Source organism: Blennius ocellaris (assembly GCF_963422515.1).
Source record: "Blennius ocellaris genome assembly, chromosome: 12".
In the NCBI taxonomy this organism is placed as follows: Eukaryota; Metazoa; Chordata; class Actinopteri; order Blenniiformes; family Blenniidae; genus Blennius; species Blennius ocellaris.
Genome location: NC_137661.1, coordinates 6,928,788 through 6,950,462, shown reverse-complemented (window position 1 = coordinate 6,950,462; position 21,675 = coordinate 6,928,788). Strand labels below are relative to the sequence as shown.

The 21,675-nt window shown below is 40.6% G+C and overlaps 1 protein-coding gene across 5 annotated transcripts in view; it reads left to right on the top strand.

The window, feature by feature from the left end:
• The first annotated feature begins 928 nt into the window (after positions 1–928).
• The window catches only part of LOC308137669 (adhesion G protein-coupled receptor D2), an 89,956-nt gene continuing 69,209 nt past the window's right edge, over positions 929–21,675 (top strand). For 3 of the 5 annotated variants that reach the window (XM_080506434.1, XM_080506433.1, XM_080506436.1), the window contains exons 1-19: positions 929–1,066; positions 1,169–1,205; positions 1,449–1,473; positions 2,548–2,772; positions 2,937–3,578; positions 7,413–7,610; positions 7,856–7,929; positions 8,231–8,515; positions 9,503–9,614; positions 10,217–10,366; positions 10,564–10,666; positions 11,029–11,140; positions 11,770–11,825; positions 11,956–12,082; positions 12,524–12,627; positions 14,089–14,191; positions 15,088–15,540; positions 15,878–15,993; positions 17,424–17,544. In XM_080506434.1, coding sequence (XP_080362560.1) covers positions 1,170–1,205; positions 1,449–1,473; positions 2,548–2,772; positions 2,937–3,578; positions 7,413–7,610; positions 7,856–7,929; positions 8,231–8,515; positions 9,503–9,614; positions 10,217–10,366; positions 10,564–10,666; positions 11,029–11,140; positions 11,770–11,825; positions 11,956–12,082; positions 12,524–12,627; positions 14,089–14,191; positions 15,088–15,540; positions 15,878–15,993; positions 17,424–17,544 — 3,042 coding nt within the window. In that variant the 5' untranslated portion in view covers positions 929–1,066; position 1,169. The remainder of the gene's footprint in view (positions 1,067–1,168; positions 1,206–1,448; positions 1,474–2,547; positions 2,773–2,936; positions 3,579–7,412; positions 7,611–7,855; positions 7,930–8,230; positions 8,516–9,502; positions 9,615–10,216; positions 10,367–10,563; positions 10,667–11,028; positions 11,141–11,769; positions 11,826–11,955; positions 12,083–12,523; positions 12,628–14,088; positions 14,192–15,087; positions 15,541–15,877; positions 15,994–17,423; positions 17,545–21,675) is intronic. The other 2 variants (XM_080506435.1, XR_013936854.1) reach the window with 2 other exon arrangements.

Here is a 21,675-nt window from a genome sequence, read left to right as displayed (position 1 = left end):
TTTTCTTCTTCTCACGACATGAAGACATTTTTTCCACAAAGTTACAGAAATGTCAACGTTCAGTGGACTATATGTGCCAGAGCATTGAACATGCATACGTAAAGCATTATGGACTATAAATAAGAATGTGTATTTTAATATAAATATGCAAATAATTGCCTGTTTTTGTGCTTTGAAAAACATTTAAAATTTTGTTATTCAGACATTTTTAACACTGTATATGTGTATAGTTTAACCAATGACATGCATTCCTGTGAATCTCTCCATCTCATACACACATTGTGAGTGCGTGTGTGTGTGTGTACACTGCAAAACTCTCAAATTATAACTCATATGAGTTACAAAACTGCTCAGAATTCATCTCTTCAATCTGATTCGTTGGCTTCCCGGGGCTTGGATTGGCCCTTCAGGTCTCGCAGCTGATGACCTGAAATGTCCTCCTCAAAATCTGGCGTGTCTGCTTCAGCCCCCTCTCTTACAAAGTCCTGCCTACGCCTCTGGAGTACAAACACACTTCCGTGCCAGCTTCTTGTGGCTCATGCTCCATCGTATTTTGAGAATTTGCCACAAACCATTGTTTGGACTCCGATTTACATGAGGTGAAACCATATTCAAATGTCTTTTCAACGGGACTTTAAAGTTGAATAAATATCTCCAAGAATCACAAGTGAAATTCAATCAACCACTTTTTCCCTTTATTGAAATTAAATTGATGAACGGATGAATATATTTTGACGACTGTACCACCCTGAACCTCTTGGATCCCTCGGCCACCCAGAGGTCTGCGAGCCCCATTTTGGTCACTGGTTGCAAGTTAAACCTCCTCCTCCTCCTCCTCCTCCTCCTCCTCCTCCTCCTCCTCCGGGCTCTCGGGAGACATGCAGTACCGGGGTCGCTCCTGTCCTGTGCTTTTACTTGGAGACCGACAGCGGAGCAGAGGAGAGAAGAATGAGAAGCGAAGTTTGGAGCGAGACAGTGAAACCTGGCCGCGCGCGCTGAATGCTGCGTTCACTGACGCGACGCGCTTGGAGTGAGAAGGCGCGCAAAAGAAGGACAAACATATCAGGTAGAAAACCCGCTTTGTCTGCTTTACACTAAGAATCAAACACAGTATGATCACATTTGATTTCATTCCCAACTAATGCATAATTTTTTTTCCCCCTTTCAGGATGTGCTGGTTATTGATACCAAGTTTAGGCCTGCTTGTAAGTAACTAGTGATTTCTCTCGTCTTGTTTTATGGTTGTCACGGAATTGTTATGGCTTGCCCTTTATTGGTTCTTTCTGGTGGAGAGAAGCCACCTGAGCAGTGGCTATTGTGATAATTAATCACACACACACACACACACACACACACACACACACACACACACATATATATATACACACACATTTCTTTCTTTCTTTTTTTTTTAACCTATTCCAGCTAATTGTATGCTTATGTTTCAGGTTTGTTTTCACAATTATATAGCTGGTGAGTAACTTTCATATTTTACTTGAATATCTAAAATCTGACCTTTTACTTTTCCACTTTATCTACTCCACTGAAGTTATCATTCATCATGTCTGTCCTTTAGCTAACATTCAAGCCTGGAATGTTAATATTAAACACTTTTCTAATTCATTAATTTATTCATTTAGGAGTTTTGTTTCCAAATTATGTTGTATGCATGTCAGTCCTGAGGATTATGGACAGCCTTAGTTTAAAGTGACTATAGTTCCCCCACACAGTGGCTGACCACACTCCTGAAAGAGAAGAAGAAAACTAGACAAAGGTTGTGGTGAAATATTTCATTATCAACATAAACATTACTAATACTGATACTGCATCCATTGATATTTGCTTAACTTTGACTAATTGGTTGATATCACAATATGCTGAAAATAAAGCTACTTGTATTGTCCTTATTGTTAGAATTATGATATTTATAGCTATTTCATTCATGCGATTGAACAGAAATATTTGGGTTTTTCTAAATAATTTGAGTATATTGTGAATAGACATGGAAATACACAGGTTGTAAGGAAACTATTTGTCAAGTTACTGTAAGTTTAGCGCCAATCAGAACAAGTTTTCTGAGAGCAACACAGCCTGAGATCTTTTTTATTGAATCTTTTTTGTTTACTTAATTTCTTGGCTGTTGGTTGTATGTATGTACTCAGTTAAGTGTACTTCCTACAACCTGGTTATACAAAAAAGGGATTTTAAAAACCCAAAACGCTGAAGTTTGGGCTTACATTAGTAGTTTTCTATCCTTGCGTAGAAAACTTAAAAGCTTGGAAAATGTGCATTCATATTTTGATGGGAGCGTCTTCTGCTGCCTAAATAGAAATGTCACTTCCTGTTACATGTCATAGAGTATTATTACTTTTGGCATACAACATTTTATTTGAAATGTAGCAGTCTTTTTTTTGTCTCTCATCATAAATATGACCAGCACATAGTCTCAGTTCAGAGCCACTGATAGGAGCATCACTGCATTAGAATATATTTCTGAGATATAGGTATCACCTTGACCCCCCCCCCCTTTTTTTTTTTTTAATGTAGCCTTCACAGTGGAAACCAGGACCCAGGTGTACGATGAGTTCTACTATGAGTATGTGAACGATCGCCTGCAGTGGAAGGCCGCCGGGGAGCTGTGTCACCAGCGCTCTGGAGCTCTAGTTACTGTCTCCACACCAGCCAAGAACCAAGAGCTGACCAGCTTCTTGAAATCACTGAAGCTCACTCAGCCTGTGTGGACAGCTGGGAAAGCTGTGATACATGTGACAAGTATGTTCTGTCTGTTCAACTTGTCCAAGGCACATTTCTGTCTTATCACTCAGTCAACTTCTTATTTGTTCACAACAATCATTTTAAAGTAATGCCGTAATTGTGCTTTTTTTTTTTTTTTTTTTAAACCTCTTTCTACTTTTCTTGTGTGCCGTGAACAAAAGGTGCCTCCCAGACCCTGGTTTTGGATTTTGCCGGCCATTCGAAAGAGAAGCATGCGCGTCTCCTGCAAAAGTTCCCCTCCATGGGTTCAGTGACCGTCTGCGCCCAGCTCCGCTTCGATCTGAACAGCTTTGGATTTTCCACAATCTTCTCCTATTCCATCAAGTCATTTATTAATGAATTCCAGCTGCGTGCAAACCTGACTCGGGGCAAGCCGGTGCAGCTCACCCTGCTGGTCCACGGCATTCACGGGCCCTACCAAAACGCCTTCGAACACGACGACGCCTGGCATTCTGTGTGCGTGTCTTGGAGCCAGAATGGCGGACGCTGGGAACTATTTGCCGATGGTTTGTCGATCTCTCGGAGTGATGGCCTGAATGGCACAGACAGCCTCGGAGCTGATGGCGTTTTCATAATTGGGCAGGAGTACGACGTCTTTGGGGGGCCGTTTAAGAGCAACAGGTCCTTCTCAGGAAGCGTCACAGAGCTGCACATTTGGACTCGGGCACTGAACAGCAGTGAAGTAGCCATCATGGAAAAGGAGTGCTCACCAGTTCCCTCCGGGCTGGTGTTCAAGTGGAGAGAAGAAGACGTGGAAATAGAGTCCTCTGTCAAGCAGCTGTGGACAGACAGCCCATGTCAAGGTACATTAGCTAGGATGCAACCAGAGAATATGGAATGAACCTGATAGGGTTCAAAACCCCACATCAAAGTGGATATGAACAAAAAAAAACATAGAAATAATGGAAATAATTTGCTGCATTAAAAACAGAATGGAATCCAATTCATTTGCAAGGTCCAGTGAAACAGCTAAGCATGACTGCTTCCCTCTGTATTTACAATTGAGCTGGCTTGGCGTGGAGGCTGGGTGAGGTTGCTATGCAGAAAAACAATCACAAAGGGACCAATTGAAAGTCATTTTTGACTACAAGCCTCTCCGAAACGTGCCAAGACTGAGCTGGCCTGATACTGAAAACTCCACCCATCTCCCGTTCCAGGAAGGGTGAAACACATTTCGTGAATACATTGTAGACACAACCAGATCCAAATGTTCTCATTCCCATCGTAGTCTACACCCACTCGCTCTACATCATGATGTAACACGCAGATATTTGATGCAGCAGAAACATTTTGCATATGATGAAAGCTCCTACAGCCCAAGCTATTGTTAACTAATGTAGCTCGTATCGCCAAACAAAGAACTATTGGCCCTGAAACACTCAGCTAATACACGAGCAAAAGGTGTGAGAGCACAAGGCTGCAGGTACGTTTCATCTGAGGAGACAATGACGAGACATTTCACGAAGCACAAGCGTTGCAAATTCTGGTGTTTGTTCTGTAATCATTGAAGAAAATGGTCCATTCTGTGGTTCATTGCTTCATTGTTGGCAATCTGTATATCGCATATTGGCCAAACTGGATCTTCTCTCAAGCACATAAATAAACTAGATTGGCAGGTTTTTATTATATAGGCTGTTTCCCAATACATCATTTAAATAGTGTGTATGCAGCTTTTTGCACAAAGCTTCAATGGTTGCTATTTGAACCCCCTGCTGCAAGTGTCCACGCTGCACTGTTTATAAAGTTTAAGTATCTGCCAGCGCCTTATCCTTCCTCACAATGTGGTATTTTTTTTTGAGAAAGCTTCTATTCACACATGCAGACTTTTTCCTTTCCAGTATGCCAGCACTACTGGGAGATTGACGGACAGGGAGAATCACTCTTCTCTAACACACGGTGATCAAGTTGTAATTGGCAAAAGCTTTGACTTCTAATGGTTCCTGTAAATGTTTTGTGACTCACATCATCTGAGTCCCACCCTACAAAACAGACTTCTCCCCATCTGACATCATGGTCCCCAGTGAGCCATGAAACTCTGAAAAAAACTTCCCCCAACCTCCTGGAAGTGCAGAGAGGACATCACTCTGTCCACACACAGTTACTTTACATTCCTTCAGGGATTTTTCAATTATCATGTCAGAAATTGTTATTCATTCACTCAGACTTAACAAACACTCTTGATGCTGGAAGTGAGGCTGTTGCCTCAAAGGGAAAAAAAACCCAAAACAAAACCAAACTGGCAGTGGATACCCTGTCAGATGCTTTCATTTTTTCCCTCCGTTTCCCTCATTAGGCCTTTGCAGGCATTCTCTGATCAGACTCAGCATTGAAACCACATGCCTAATATTGTGTGGGTTCCCCTTCAGCTGAAAAAAATAAAAAAGAGCTGTGATTCACCAAGGCTTAGATTCCACTAAAACCCTCAAAACATCATGTTTGGTACCTTCTATGGGTCAGATAGGACAAACTTAGTTGTTTCTTTCAGCTAAACAGATTGTGATTTTTCGTACTCAAATCAAGAATTTCAAATCTTTGTCGGCGTTAAACGCTTTTTATTGGTAGCGTGAGACGGCGTCTTGCTGAAAGAGTCAAGAACCATCTGGGTAGCCTGTTCCCACATGGTATGTGGGTTTGTCTCCTGCTATAATAGTGTGGTGATGTAAGTGAAAATAGCAGCAAAAACAACAGAACCGCACTAATCTTCCTTTTTTGTTTACCTTTCAATAAAGCGTGACCCTGCAGTCTTCTGCCAAATCAAATCAGATCAAACCAAACTTTATTTCCATTGCACACAATGGGTAGCACAAAGTGCTGTACAGACATTAAAAACAACAAAGAGAAACCCCCCCCCCACCCCGCCCACCCAGCACCTCAGCGTAAACGCATGAGCTCACTGTTAAAGTGATGGCAAATGGTCAGTGTGGACATTTTCAACAGGTCTGAAGCTCCAGAAGCCTCTTTGCTGCAAGGTGCAAGTCACTGCTTTTTTTTTGTTGCAGCTCCCTCTAATGTAGTTGTTTGTGTTACAGTGGACTTTCTTTTTTCCTTTTTCTTTTCTTTCTTTTTTTTTTGTGGGACCAGGCCATGCAGACCAGGCCTCACAAGTTGCCATTTCACAGGTCATTGTCTCTTGGAACATTTTTAATAGGAACCTTTTAATGCACAGCAGGAACACTGTACCTCTGACTCATGTCCCAGACCATTTGCTCTTTTCTTGACTATAAACGGCAGTGCCTGGATGTTCATTTTCATGTTACCTTTATTTTAACTGGCATTTGCTTGAGATCAAACGATCTCTTTTACAAGCAAGGCCTGGCCAACATGCAGCGGTAAAAACAAATAATGATTGATAAATACACATGGAGAGGATGGATGGAACAGAGGAGATGGAAACGGGATCCTGATGAGGGAAAGAATTATGATAAAATGACCACAACACACTAAAAAAAAAAAAAACTTGATTAGGGTGCTATACAATAAAACATCTGCAGACTCCTCAATTATCATAAATCCTTAATGGTGATAACTTCTTGTGATTAGAATGATTTTTGAGGAGTTCCAGGAAGAGGAAGCCAGTGAATTGCAAGCGTCTTCTTTAACCCCCCCCCCCCAAAAAAAAACCAAACAAACAAGATTTTTGTCTTCTAACGCCCATGTTTTCAATAATGGGGGTTAGGAATTCCTCAAGGATGAAGCCTGGGTAAACGATCTGAAGCAGTGGGCCGACAAGTAGCTTTGTCTCTGAATTCAGTAAAGATCATGATTCCTGTTTAATCTGCAGAGTGAGAAACAAAGTTGGGCTTCTGTTTCTTTGAAAGCAGCTGGCAACACAGTCACCCCAAATCCACAAATGACAGTATCATCTGTGTACAAATGGGAGTTTGCTTTTTTGTGAAGAAAAAACAAAAAAGTTTCCGAAATATTGATTTAAATAATAAACAGCATGGGACCTGCATAATTCATCACATCTCTTGCCAGATGCTGTTTTGATGAGATGTTATTCATCTCAACTTTTTGGAAGGTTAAGTGTGGTCGATGCATCTATGTGACACGGCTCCGACAGCTCGAATGGACAGATTCAGATTGTTGCAGATTGATTTCTGATCTGCAGTCGGTTTCATCACAATTCACTCATAAACCTTAAATGTAGTTTTATAGATGAGGATTTCTTTGAAATGTGGGAAAAGTGAATCTTTCAGTCAAATTCATCTGAGTCATCATCATGAGCTCCGTGTTTTTGTAGTACATTCATATTTTAACACAAAACAGTAATGGGTGGTTGATGTATGACTAAATCATATTGTTCCTGGCCATTCCTGATTATCATCAGCATAAAAACTAATAATATAACGTCTGAATCTCATGTGCTGTGCTTAACAAGCTGTATTGATAATGATTGCAGGTTGAATTAACAGCCCTTGCAGGATTGTGATGTTGGAAAAATGTATAAGAAATATGTTTTTTTTTTTTTTTAATAACCAACAACAGGTTCAATCTATTTCTTTATTTTTACAGACACAATGCTGTCAACATCTTGCCTTGACTTCGGGGGGGGGGGGGGGGTTTATGTCGCTATTTTGTCTGCACATGTCTTTCAGATTTGTGTGAATTAATTTTTCCGTTTCCCTTCCCTCTAGGTAACTTCACTGTGTTAGCCGATTCATTACTGGATTCTTTCCTGGATGGAAATTCTTCACAGAGTCAAACGTTCCCCTTCGAGTTGTTCCAGCGCCCAACGTCTGATGAGGATTGTAGCGTGTTTGACCCCGTCACTGAGGTCCCTGGCTTCACCAAGTGCAACTCACTCAGAGCGTCTGTCTGCCAGTTCCAAAAAGGTATTTACAGTAGTTTGATCTCATGTGATTAATGCACACGTGTGATAATACAGCCACAGTTTAAGGGAATAAGTCATTGTTGTCCAGCATTAATCACTATACTATACTATACTTTATAGTGTTGAATGTGTAGTGGCAGACACTGTGTCGATACAGCAAAATCCATAAATGTTTAATTTGGGATCTGTGGTCTTCACGTAAACAGCTGCATAAAACACTGTTGTTTTTGGTCTTTGTCTCTACAGAAGTGGTGAATGTTTTCAATCTACCAAAGACTCCATTCTTCAATCGACTGCCTATGGATCCTCTGTCAAAACCTGTAAGTCAGCTTCTAGCTTTTTGCACTGCATCATGACTTTATTGGTAAAATAACCTAAAACCACAAGCGATCACCTCTGTGCAGCAGCGTTGCTCCTGAACGAGTAACGCTTAAGTTTATATGGAAAGGTTGTGTCAAATCGACATCATAATAAGGTTTATCTGCTCAGTATGCTGACCCAAAATCCAACAGCATCAAATGAGTTGAAGTTGTACATACAGATATAATTAATAAATCACCATGCTGTACTGTGAATTTAAGTTGAAAAAGGCCATTACTTTTTAAAAAAAATGTTATTCAGGAAGAACGACACGTCAACTCCTCGTGGGACCAAGGAGATTTGTCCTCGTTGCGACAGCTGACCGAGGCCGTCCTGCACGCCATTGAGGCCGGCGACCCTCACCTCCTCACCTCTTCCGACGTCGTCTTCTTCTCCCGGATGATTGACACGATCACCAGCGCGCCATCTGGAGGAGCGAACGCAGCAGAGGTCATGTTGTCCATTGCTGCCAACTACGTGAACTGTGCCAGTTTGATGCTGGAGCCACACACGGCGTCTCAGTGGATGGGCGTGACGGAGGAAGGGGTGAGTTCACAACGACGGATGACGGAAACCCCGTTCACCTTGTCAGGAGGTCAAGCTCATATGTTTGTAAAGTGTCTGTTTAGTTTAGTTTACTTTTCAGGGACCATGTAACAAAAAGCATTAATCTTAAAGAAAAGGTGCTTTGTACCAGATTTTGCAGTTTGCTAGTTAGCATCTGCGCTCCCCGGGCAGGAACACAACATTATCATTCATATTTATTACAAATATCGCCTACAGTATCATGAGTAACATTAGCAATAAGCATTAAAATGTATCACCTGGTTTCCTAAAATTCATACAGAATATTAACAACGCAATGGGCAATTTAAATGGAGCGGCTGTAAAGGAGACCACGCAGAACAGAAAGGATTTACACATTTATTTAGACTGAGAAACAAACAATAGCCCAAAAAAGAGGATCTATACAAGCTGGAAGAGCGAGAGCCCCTCGGTGAACACGTTCACTTCCAAAAGATGAACTGATGAACCTCCAAGTGGGAAGGCTGCAACAAACTTAACAAATATCACTGGCGCAACATATTCAACAAGACGGAGACAAGACTGTTACAAGAAAAGAATGATGATGTAATTTTCTGGGAGTTCTTGCAACTTGTTTTTGGCATCATTGTGTGTGCAAAACTTGTTCCTTTGTGGTGTCCGAAAGCTGTTTTATGGTTAACAGGCAAAAGCGAACATGCAACCTACAATAATGTTTTTTATTTATTTATTTTTTTTTATTAATCCTCCTCCCAGTAGCTCTGCGCTTGAGTTTCTCGTAAAGCATTAACTGTTCTTGCCAGAACTAACTTTGTTTTTCACACATTGACAAAAAAAACCCCAAAACACATTTCACAGTTTTTGCCAAGTCGGCACTCACCATTAGCAACACTTCTCCCTGATTTTATTTCCTGTCACAATTAAATTTTTAAATAGATTCTAATCTGCAACTATCTCCTTTTCTCAATGTTTTGTTTTTTTTGTGTGCAGGTCAGCGTTGGACCATTTACTATTGTGAAGAGCATCGATCACCTTACAGAAGCTCTTTCAGACATTTTATCGATTGAGAGACGAGGCTTCACCCTTTCTACCAAGAACATAGGTAATAAACATCATTTCTGTTGTGCTAGACTTCTTTAAGTTTTGACAGTTCTTAAATATCCAAGGTGTACGTATGTCCTTGGTGTATATATCCATCCATCCAGTGGCTCCATGAAGCTTTCAGAAAATACACATTTTGATCTTATTTTTAGCCCATTTACACGCCCGCCGTTTTCAAAAGGACTCTTAACTCTGGGTTAAAAAGAATTTAAAAATAGCTAAAACCGCTATAAATGGGTAAAACATGCTAAAACAGCTTAAAAACCTCAAAATGACTAGTATTAGTAAAAGAAAAAGAAAAAAAGCCAAAAAAATTAAGGAAAAACATATACAAATGCTCAAAATGGTTAAAAAGCTGAAATAAAATGAAATGAAACTTCACGAATGCAAGTTTTTGTATGTCCTGTATATTAAAAATTATACATACATTTTAAACTGTCAACCTCATTTTAACCAGCTCCACCTAAATTTGATTTGGTGAAAAATGGTCCTAAAAACTGCAAACATCTTATAACCTTTATGTTTGCAAACATAGATGATGTACATTGCTGCTGTCTGTTGCTGTTACTGTGTTTTCACTGCCTTGGCTGTGCTTTCCGTCAGACGTGTACATTGAGTGGCAGAAACTGTCCCAAGACAGTTGTAATCAAGTCTTCAAGCCGTCGGCGGTCGGCTCTGACACGCCCAGCAGCGGCAGCAGTCTTGATGAGTTGTTTATCCCCGACACCGACCTCCAGAAGATCCAGGCTCAGGGTAAGGAAGCGCGCACGTCTTCTACGGCAACACATTTTCTTACATGTGTCTAAACGTTCACAAGTGCTTGTCGATGCCACCGTGCAAATAAAATCCTGCTCGCACCAAATCTTTGCCGTACAGTGTCGACTTGTGTTTGTCAAGAAAACGAGGGCAACAAGTGCAACGTCTCAAGCTTGTCCTCTCGCTTTAATCAGGCCACGAGGAAGTGATGTTCATCCATACGCACTACAGCCATCTCAGCGAGATCATTTCTGGAGCAAAAGAGCCGACGTCAAGTTCACCAGAGAGCGCTAACAGGTGAGCCTCGAATGCTATTTGTCGTACACTGCACTTAAATGATGCCGCTTTTTCCAAAAAATACACTGCAGGTAAGTAAACTCGTGAAAACAACTCATTGCAATTGTACTTTACCCACATTTTAGTCTTGGTCTGGCTTTTGCATAGTTTATGTAGCGGCTAGGTAGCAGTGCATACTGATGAAATCCACATTAAACCGTAATGTTTTATTCTCTTTAAAAAGATGTTTTGTATAATTCATGTAAAGTTCATATAATAAAAAAAAAAACACAAACGTGAATGAGGATTAAACCATCTATACGCTGAATATCACTAATGTCGCCCAGGTATTAGGGAGTCATCACCTTTGTGTGTCTTCACAGACTTTTCCCAGGTCACCTTGCTTCGGCCGTCATATCAGCAACCGTCCGTGACGCCTCCAACGCCCAAACCATCCCTGTGGCTGTTCACTACACCCTTTCTTCTTCAAATGTGGTACTGCGTATTTGGAGTTGTAACACACTGCATAGTTGATAAGACTTGTTTTTAGATATTCTGACTGATTAGACAAGTTCGAATCAGATAAATTATGTTTACTGAGCAGCTCCTGTTGACAGGATGGTGATTGAAGAATGGCAGTTTGTATCTGCAACGTCGCCGCCATGTCAGACTGGATACGAGCTGGGAAAGCGTTAGATTTTCTGAATAACCTTTTTTTTTTCATATATTGGAATGGAAATCAATGTCACATGTAATAATTGAGCTTAAAAAAGTCTGCTGCATTTCACTTTATGTGAATTTAATCTTTGAGGGGGGAAAAAAAACATGACTGGTGTTGCATGGCTGTCAATGAGCACATTAACACTACTTAAAAAAAAATCATAGCACTCATTATAGCAAATTCTACTCATTAAATTCATGCATGACCATAGGATATTGGATATTTCCAATGTAATGTGGATAATGACTTCCTCTTCATGCAAGAGAAATCACTCACATGTTACTGACTTCCGCTCGGTGTGTTTCGGTGACTTGCCATCGTTTCATTAAATACACACCACAGTCACAATGAATCCTATGGTTCATTAAAAGGAAAACGGGCACAAACATGTTTTTGTCTGTAGGTGGAGTATTCACACAACACTTCCCCCGTCTGTGCCTTTTGGAATTTCAGCCTGATGTAAGTTTGACCAGGAAACCAACCAGCAAATACGACCAATACGAACTCTCAATTTGCTTGTTTTTCCACATAGATGTATGTCACTCAGTGAGCCTACATGTATTGTGTGTGTCTGTGTTGCACTGTGAAGGCACACTCACGCTACCAGCTGGTCCAGTGACGGCTGCACGGTGATCTTTGTTGGCACCGGCGTCACCTCCTGCCGATGCAACCACACCACCAACTTTGCCGTGCTGATGAATTATCTGGAGTCGAAGGTAAGTTGGGATGTTTCATGACGCTAAAAGTAACATATTTTACTTACTGAAACTGAATCTCCAACGTGTCCACATGTTTTGGGTTTAAATTTGAATCTCTATTTCTGGTCTGCATTGATCTGAAGGATTTTCCAGTACAGCTCAGCAACCAGCAGGGGGCACTCAAAGTGTTTCGATCACGTTTAATAATGTGATCTTGTTGAATGTAGTTATCCAAACAAAGCACCAAGCCACTGATAAGAAAGAAATCCATCTGCAGCAGTCCAAATTTGTTCTCCCTTTTGACATGTGATAAATAAAAATGTACTGAAGGGACCTTAGGTGCATCAAATCTATAGTTTTACAGGTTTTTTTTTTCTGAACCTGAATGTTACTCTGACAATATCGCCCTCTCTTTTTTGTTTTTCTTCCTCCCCATCACACGTTTCCTCTCTGTTCCAGTGGAGTCCCGAGGAAGAGCTTATTTTGACCAAACTGACATTCATTGGCTCTGGTGCATCTCTTTGTGCACTGATGGTGACCTTGATGCTTTTCACTGTGCTGGAGTGAGTCGCCACGTTTCCTGTCCTGCTACTGTGTGATACAAACCCGCGTGTCTCTTCTCTGTTTGTGCCAACACTCCCAAGCTTTAGATCACTCTAGCTTTAATTCACAAACGCTCCATTCAACACAACGATTCTATACTCATTGTCTGTTTCTGCCGTTCTTCAGGGTCGCGCGTTATAATAGGAAATGAATGGCTTCATTATGGATTTAGTATTTTTCACGGCCTGCAAACGCTTTATTGACTCAGAAAAACACATCTGAGTAAATAGGTTTAAAGTAGTAACTCTAATAATTAAGCAATTTATTCATTATACTATCCACAGTATGCTGAAGCTAATGCTGAAGCATCCTGCTGTATAACTTAAACATTTTGAGAGAGCTGAGCAGACGCCCTGCCGCTTCTTGCGCCCTCTCCGTGAGGTTTCTACGAGTATTGACTAGTGCTAATCTAGTAATTACTGTTGTCTACATGTTAGTCGGCTCCGAAGGTTTATGGCCGCACGCTGCGGCCATTAATTAACGCTACGGTCGGCGAGGGATCACAATCAGCTGGAGAGGAGCCGGCCTGACAATTTACGACCCTCCTAAAACAGAGAACGCAGCCATGCATTTCGCACACGCCGGTGTATGATGTATATGCGTTTGTGTACTCAATTCTCCTCACAACCGCAAGACAAAGCAGGCGCATTTAAAGAGGCGAAAGCCCGCTCTCTTACTATGTTTCAGTGTAAGTTATGGCGGTCTGAAGCTGTGACACAGACCTGGAATGAATCCTACAAGGCTCATCATCAACACCTCATGAGAGGCTCCTCCTCAACCATTTTCCAGCACTCCCTTTAGTTTCTTATTATGCAAACCATTTAAGATTGAAACATCACGCTCATCATTCAAGACAGGTTTTTTTTTTATGCAAGCCTGGAGGATATATATGCAGTAGATATTTACATTTAAATCCACAATCCTTGATATTGAAGTCGTTATTTTAACCATCACTGTTTTAAAAGTCCTGGATTTGTGTCTTTATAATGCGTCACAATGGAGGAGTTGGATGTTGATGCATGCTGTGACTGGCACAGCTGATTTAGTATAAGATTGACTTGAGAGAAGGAACTTTAAGGACCAAAACACCTGCAGATCTTGACTCTCTCAAGTCCACCAGTACTCTGTGCCACCTTTGCATATTAAAAATAAAAAGTACTTACCGATACTCATGCAGAAGCCTGATCCATTTTGCATAAATACAAAAGGATTTCAAGCAAGGATGATAAAAAAAAAACCCTTTTAATTATATTCATACATTCCTTTTAATATTCTTGTTCTCAACTTTTTTTTTTTTGGACCTGCTTTCAACCATTTTGATATGTCTCCTCTTGATAATATACAGTGTGTGTGTATATATTGATCCCCGTGAAGGTATATTTCTACTTCTAAAAATATTGAATTTCCCTCTTCACCTCCAGCATCCCCAAATCTGACCGGACGTCCATCCATAAGAACCTGTTTGTCGCTCTGATCTGTGCGCAGGTGGTGCTGCTGTGCAGCGGCTCAGCCATTCACAACAAGGTTTGAAGAGATGAGACGCGTCTCGTTTTTTTTTTTTTTTTTTCGATGACATTCCGACGTTGCCGTGTCACGAGACGGACCGGGGGACGCATGTGAATGGTGATTAGTGGGGGGGCTCATTCTGGACCTGTTGGTAGTTACAAATGCAATAACAAGAATATAGCAAAACACTCATTAAATTTTAAATTCTTAATTTTCTTTTTTTACTGAATGCAAGTATTATACATCCTGATTTTCAAAATCCCAGATTTTTTTTTCTTTTGGGGGGGATCTATGACTATTGAGAAATTTAAGAGATTTGCGTTGTCTCCAGTGTCTAAACCTAAACGCATTGCACAGTGAATTACTCACATTTCTTTTGTATTATATCACCGGTGTTAAAACACTAGAAAATTAAATGCATTGACTCTCATTGAGTTCTTTTGAGAACCGGTCAGATTAAACATTATTGTAAAGTTCGGTGCTCGAAGGGAATTCAAATTGCTTTTTTAATTTTTTTAAACTTTGTCCTGCTGACAATTTTCAGTTGTTACTTTTGGCCTTTTATCAATCAGTTCAGAACTTTTAGAAAATACTAACTTCCTTGCTCTTTCCGTGTTTGTTTATGTTTCATAGATTACTTATTTATGGAAAGAATAATTAGTTTACACATCGTTCACATAGATTAAAGTACCCATCCTTGGAGCATCACCTTGCATTTATTTTGTTGTGTGAAATGCTTTTAAGCTTCAAGTGAATGTTTGCCTCACTGTTATGGACCGCACTCCTTTTTTTGAGCTTTGCTGGAAATAAGCGTGATGCACAAGGAGTTTTTTCAATGAATTTTTTTATTTGCCATGTAGGTTCTGTCACTCTGAGATGTAAACCCCACGATGGCCGGTGTATTTGTGTTGCAGGTGGCGTGTACACTGGTGGCTGCGCTGCTCCACCTCTTCTTCATGGCGGCGTTTAGCTGGATGCTGGTGGAGGGGCTGCTCCTCTGGAGCAAGGTGGTTGCGGTCAACCTCAGCGAGGACCAGCACATGAAGTATTACTATCTCATCGGCTGGGGTACCTGTAGCTTATCCAAACACAAATCATTTTTCACGTCTGGTCACAGTGACACTTCGTCTTGTCTTGACTTCATCGTCCTGTTACTTTCCTCTGCCCTCTTCCTCCTCCTCCTCCTCCTCCTCCTCCTCCTCCTCCTTTTTTTCGTACCCTTATTCCAACCAGGTCTGCCAGTGCTGATAGTCACGATCACTCTCGCCTCGGCCTCGGGCAAATACTCAGCTGACGACTACTGTTGGCTCAGCGTGCAGAACGGTATTATTTGGGGCTTCGCTGGACCTGTCATCTTCATCATTATGGTCAGCATATTGGATTGGATTCCTATCATGCTGTCTATTTAAGCAGAATATAAAATACTTGGCCCATTACGCTGACGTACAGTTTCAATTCTTTCCACAAGAACTTTGCATTAATAGTGCGACTACGAGAGCCAATGAAACTGGAAATGTGCCTCACTTTTCCTTAAAATGCCACATTGGATCTTTTCATGTGAAAACTGTACTGAGGACATTTGCTTTGCTTTTTCCACAAAACAACCTTCCTACAGTCTCTCATGCCTTCTCTTTGTTCTGAGCACTTTGGTGACTTTGGCTTTTCCTTTCTTGTTTATTTTTCTCCTTCTTTTTTTCCCCCCAGGTGAATATCCTAGTTTTGACCAGGGTGGTGGTCATCACCATCTCCACAGCCAAGAGAAGGTCCATCATGTTGGCGATGGGCGCCAGTCCTGTTGAGCAAGCCTATGAGCAAATCAGGTACTTACCACAAGGAGGCACCATTTGTCCTTTTTCTAAATTGTACTTATCAGAACCAAAGACCTTGAGCCAAACTCCCCGTGCAAATTTGAACCAGCATGCTCCGTTTGACAAAAACTAAATGAGAAACTTTTGAAGTGAATTGCATTTGGCATTTGTTTTAGCAGAGAGTTTAATCTTTACCCACAAGTCGATTTTAATCTCAATGTGTCAGTATTATTCAATTGTCATTGACATAAGATGTCAGAAATATATATCCAGATTGAATTAGACTTTAATTCCCAAAGTTCACTAAATGTCAGTAGCATTTTCACCACCAGTGGTATATAGGCAGCAGATGCAGTTATTTTCACACATTATTGACAGAGTTCAATGTCAATAATGTGTGATGTTTAAAATATTTTGATCAGGGAATTTGAACTTAAATGCAAGGCAGGGTACATTTTTTTATTTTGTAATTCAAGTTTTTATTGAATATTTTGCTGGGTACATGACGATCATTCTGTGATTTTTATCATTGATAATCAGGGCTTTTGTACATAAAAGAAAAGTATCAATAATATCACATTACAAGGTGTAAAAATGTTTTTGTAGTATTATCAGTACAAATGGTACAGATGTATGTAATAATGACTATGTTTTGTAGTCTCACAAACATTTCTTCATGTTAATAATTGTATATTATTTATGTGTAGAGTGAATTATATCTGTTCTGAAGAAAAACTTGACAAGAATAGTTTTTACTGTTCCTCACTGGGACGTCTGCACAGGAACAATATCACGATTACTCCTCCTTGCTATTGTGTCGTTTCCTCATTTAACTTTAGTACCAGTAGATCTCCCTCCCAGCAAGCACCCTCTCACTGCCGGAGCCCGTCGGGGGTCATAGTAGGCGCTCTATGAAGGTTTTCAAAGCAGACCTTAAACCATGAGGCAGCCCTGGGTGGCAGGCCTCTCGCCCTCTTGGAAACTGAAGCCCATTGCTCCACTGAATAAACTAGGTCTTGTAGCACGCCATGTCTCACACATAAACACACACAGCTGTTGTGGCTTGGCAGTCACCTGAGTCGGAAACTAATCCCTCCCCCCACACAGAGGTAAGGTGAATTTAAGGTGGGGAGCTGTCACTCCACGACGCAGTGCAGGATGTGTGGCGTGATTCTCAGGATGATTGCGGAACGAGGAAACGTGAAATCGTTTGAACTTTAAGTTCATCTCAGTTCGTCACGAACTGCCTCAACGTCTTCACGCCGCGTATTTCTGTTTGAGCCTACCAGTCTGTGTATGTTTACAATTCTGAGGTGAGACATTTCTGTGTGTGTGTGTGTGTGTGTGTGTGTGTGTGTGTGTGTGTGTGTGTGTGTGTGTGTGTGTGTGTGTGTGTGTGTGTGTGTGTGTGTGTGTGTGTGTGTGTGTGTGTGTGTACACAGAGCAGCGGTGAAAGCAGTGCTGGTGTTGCTGCCCATTCTTGGACTGACGTGGCTCTGTGGCGTCCTGGTACCGTTTTCTATTGTCATGGCTTACATCTTCATCCTCCTGAACTCCCTACAGGTACACACACACACACACACACACACACACACACACACACACACCCCTCGGGAAGTTCACAGTGAAGGAAAGTTTTGGTTCAGCTGTTTGTGAGTACATCAAGGAAACTTGGTGGGCATGTGAAGGCAACACATTTATCCACATGAAAGCATGTCTGATCACCCTTTTGGCTATGCAAGGCCATTGCTTGACCCATAGAAATGTAGAATTCAAAAGATTGGAAACATTGAATGTATATAAATAACCGCCAAGTCTGACCTGTGGTCGACGTGAATGGATGAAGAAAAGACATTTTAATACAAATATGAAGAAGAAGAAAAGATTCAAAGTGTAAATTTTTTTAATAGACATAAATCATTAGTACATCAAAATCTACGAATATTATTCTCAGAATGTCTGCTTTGCTTCACATCCTCGAAATCTGTGGTATTTTCTTTATAAATAAAGATGAATAAAAGTCTGACGGAAAGACGTCAAAACTAAAACTTGTAAGCAACTCGAAGTTCGCACTTGGAACTGCTTTTCTTTTTTTTTTTTTCCATCAGTGAGACAGAAAGGTTTTCCATTATACTTTGTAAATCTTCCTTTCTCACGTGGTGAGGGTACACGGGCTGTCAAGGTTCTTATTTGCCAGTGACAAGGCTGAGGCAGAAAGGGGGAAGAAGAGCCTGGGCCTGGCTTGTGTTAAGCAGGTGCTTCGTGTTAACAAGAAAAGTGGATTTGGATTGTTTGTTTGATTATTTTTGCTTTATGTATTCAACATTGTTGATGTTTGTGGCTTATCAATGTTGGTTTGAAGCTTTTAGTGCTAAACTTTAGCGAAAGGAACACTTTTTTTGGAAGTAGAAAGTAAACAATACATTTAAATAAACGCATTTAGCCGGTTGAAAAGCAGGTGGAAAATGGGAACAACCTGCAGGAGGAATCACTATATTGTACATTGCATAGACTTGTGGTTGTGAAATATAATTTGCAGTGACCAGAGAGGAGGCTTTTATGGAATCCGGCAGCGTGCTCACTGCAGCAGCAGGCCCCACGTTACCAAGCCTCCACAGCGTCTCCAGAGCTGCTGCTGCAGTTTGTAGTTGTCTCATAATCAGCTGTATCTTTAATTGAGCTGTATATTTCACCAGAAAATCAATAGGGGTTTTAGCTGCAGTCTGATCATTAACCGAGGCCCTTTGGTTACCATAAATAGTTTCTGTTTCTCCCTCATATTTAATTATATGTTTTCTCTGTTGACACTAATTAATACAGAATGGGATTTTTCTTTTTCTTTTTTCTGAGCTCTTATTATATGAAGGCGCTACTTCATACGTTCACATATTTATGGATTTCTATTCTGTTTCATGTGTCTTTATGTGCTCATTTAGTGCAGGTTGTCTCGCTGCGTGCTTTTCTGTTGTGTATCTCGTCGATTACCACAGTCACTACCGAGTAGACATTCTTTTCTCATCGCTTATCACCTTTTGTTTTTAGAGAAAAAAACTCAAATGTAGCGAGAACCACACTTCCATACAAGTACACATGCGTATGGACAGAAGATATGCTTAAAAAAATGTGTTTTACTTTTGTGTATTTACATGAAGTTCACTGGTTTCTGTGTTCACATACTGTATGTGTGTATTTTTGAACCAAAACAAAGCCACTGCACTCATGACACAATAGTTTTCTATATTCAGTTACTGTTATTTGAAGTTTCATAATTATAATACTAATAATAATATAATAATAATAATAATAATAATAATATGATAGTAATAATAATAATAATAATAATATAAAAAAATACAAGTTAATCACTACAAATAAGGGAAAACTTAAAGAAAGATAAATAAAACAGCCTTTCTCACAGAATTGAGAGAGTTATGTTTCGGTTCGTTCCAGGTGTCACTGTATTTCAGTATTCATGAGACATTCCAGACAAAATCAAAGATAAAGGAAAGGTGTGTGCCCATGTCGAAGAGCGTTTACAGTCGCTGCCATTGAAAACGGTTCCTCTGCCTTAATACAGCGACTCAGTGTGTCTTTCACAGCCTCAGCGGTTCAGGCTGCAGTCGGCTTGACCCCACTGCTCTCACCGTGCCACTTCAAGGGATCATTTCCAAGATTGTGTTTCATCAGAGAACTTCAGTTCATCCTATAGTCATTTCACTGTAACTGTCACATCCTCCTTTTAATTTGACGTTGCGATGCCATTGATGTCGGCATGGAAGTGGCATGCTGCTTGTACTTAGAAGACGACGTTACTTTACAAGCGCCTTTTCAGCCTTTGCTGGGAAAGGTGGAAATGTCAACCATAAAGTTAGGTGAGGAGTTCAGCTCTGAAAGACACAACGAGACACGTTCTAAATAGGACAGAAGTTATACATAAAAACAGGGTTTAAGATTAATGCCTTCATTGTGATAATACAGTGGGGAGCTTCTTCAGCAGTAGTTCATGTGAAAGTGCTCAGATATCTGAACTGGTTCTGTGGAAAACTCAAGAAAAGGGAACATGGACATTGTTTTATAGCTGCTTTAGTGGCGCTACTCAACTGGTGCAATTATATATATTTTTTACCTGTTTAATCCAGAGAAATATCTTGACAAACACTGATTGGACTTATATTCATTGGTAGTTTCTCAACCTTTTCAGTGGTGCCACCTTGATGTTTATATTGTTGTTTTCAAGCAACCCCCCCCCTAAATATATTTCATCAGGTTAATTTTATTTTTTATTTTTTTATCTTTTTAAAAATATCTCAACATCTGCAGGACCCTAAAAATTGCACCTCTATACCTGCATATCCATTTTAAAGCAGTTGATTCAGATACCGAGGATTAGCATTAGCATCATCTGTGTCAAGAGATTTATTGCCAATAATTGTTTTGCAAAAAAACTGGTGCCATCAGAGTATACGTTTTACCACGTCAAGTACTGCACCGTTTTCACAAAGTTCCTCGTGTGGCCATTATTCCTTTACCTTAATGGTCCTCCTTATTAAGTCGATTATATGCTGCATTATATTGGATCTCCATCATTGTGTGGAACACATTTACTACTTTGTCACTGCCATTGATCGCTTATGTTCAGGATAACATAATGTCCCCATGATGGGCACTCATAAAAATGATAAAATATTGCATTAAAATGCAAAGACTCAGCTGCTAGGCAGGAGATTAAAAATGAATAAATAAGTAAATGAAAAAAAACTCTAGTTTTTTTTTCGGAAATCGTTTTTTATTTGCAGCTGTTGTATTTTCAATGGGGCCAGCCAAAGCAACATAAAGCTTAAGCGGCAAGCCTTTACTGTTAAATCAATAAAACAGATAATGTTGACAAGCCTTTTTCATTGCTCTCCCTCCACACTCCCCTTCTTCCTCCTCCATCCTCACAGCACATTGTGAAGTGTCTCCAGTGTTGCTGTTATTTCTACCAATACAGACCTGAACAGGCCATTATGAGCAGGCATACCACACACACGGCTTAAACGTATGTCCACTCCACTGTCCTCCTCCGCCAAGGTTTTTAATCTCTTACTACGTGGCGGAGAATGCTCGGTGTGAATGGCAGCAGAGTAAACGATATAACTGTGTTGTCGTTTGCTTCATTTGCACCACTCCGAATGGGTAGACGCTACTAGCTATTTGGTTCAATGTCATTAGAGTAAAACACACATTTTTTTCACAATTTCTGCTGAATTCCTGCATATATAGTTTAGGTACAAAAATACATATTAAGCTCAGCGGCTTCATTTCGACAAAGAACGTCAGATGCATAAATTCAATGTGGTTTGTTCTGTGCGGCATTAACAAGGTGAAAGTGGAGTTTGAGGGGATCTGATGTTCCAATGAGTTGATTCTAACTTCCTCCTCTGAGCCAGTAGTTTTTATGAACATCTTCACCATAAATACAGACATGCCTCATCTGCTTCCTTATCAAGCCAGAGATGGATAGCATGTGAGTAGAGAGAGAGAGAGAGAGAGGGGGGGGAGGGGGGGCTCTTTGGGGAGCCCCATAAATTGTACCACCCTCTGTCATCCAATCTCTGGGCAATGTCATTCAAAACCCCCGCACTATCCATTACCTGGTATAATAGGCTCCTGGCCATGCAGTGTCCATCTTATTATTAGCCCATAACTTTAAAC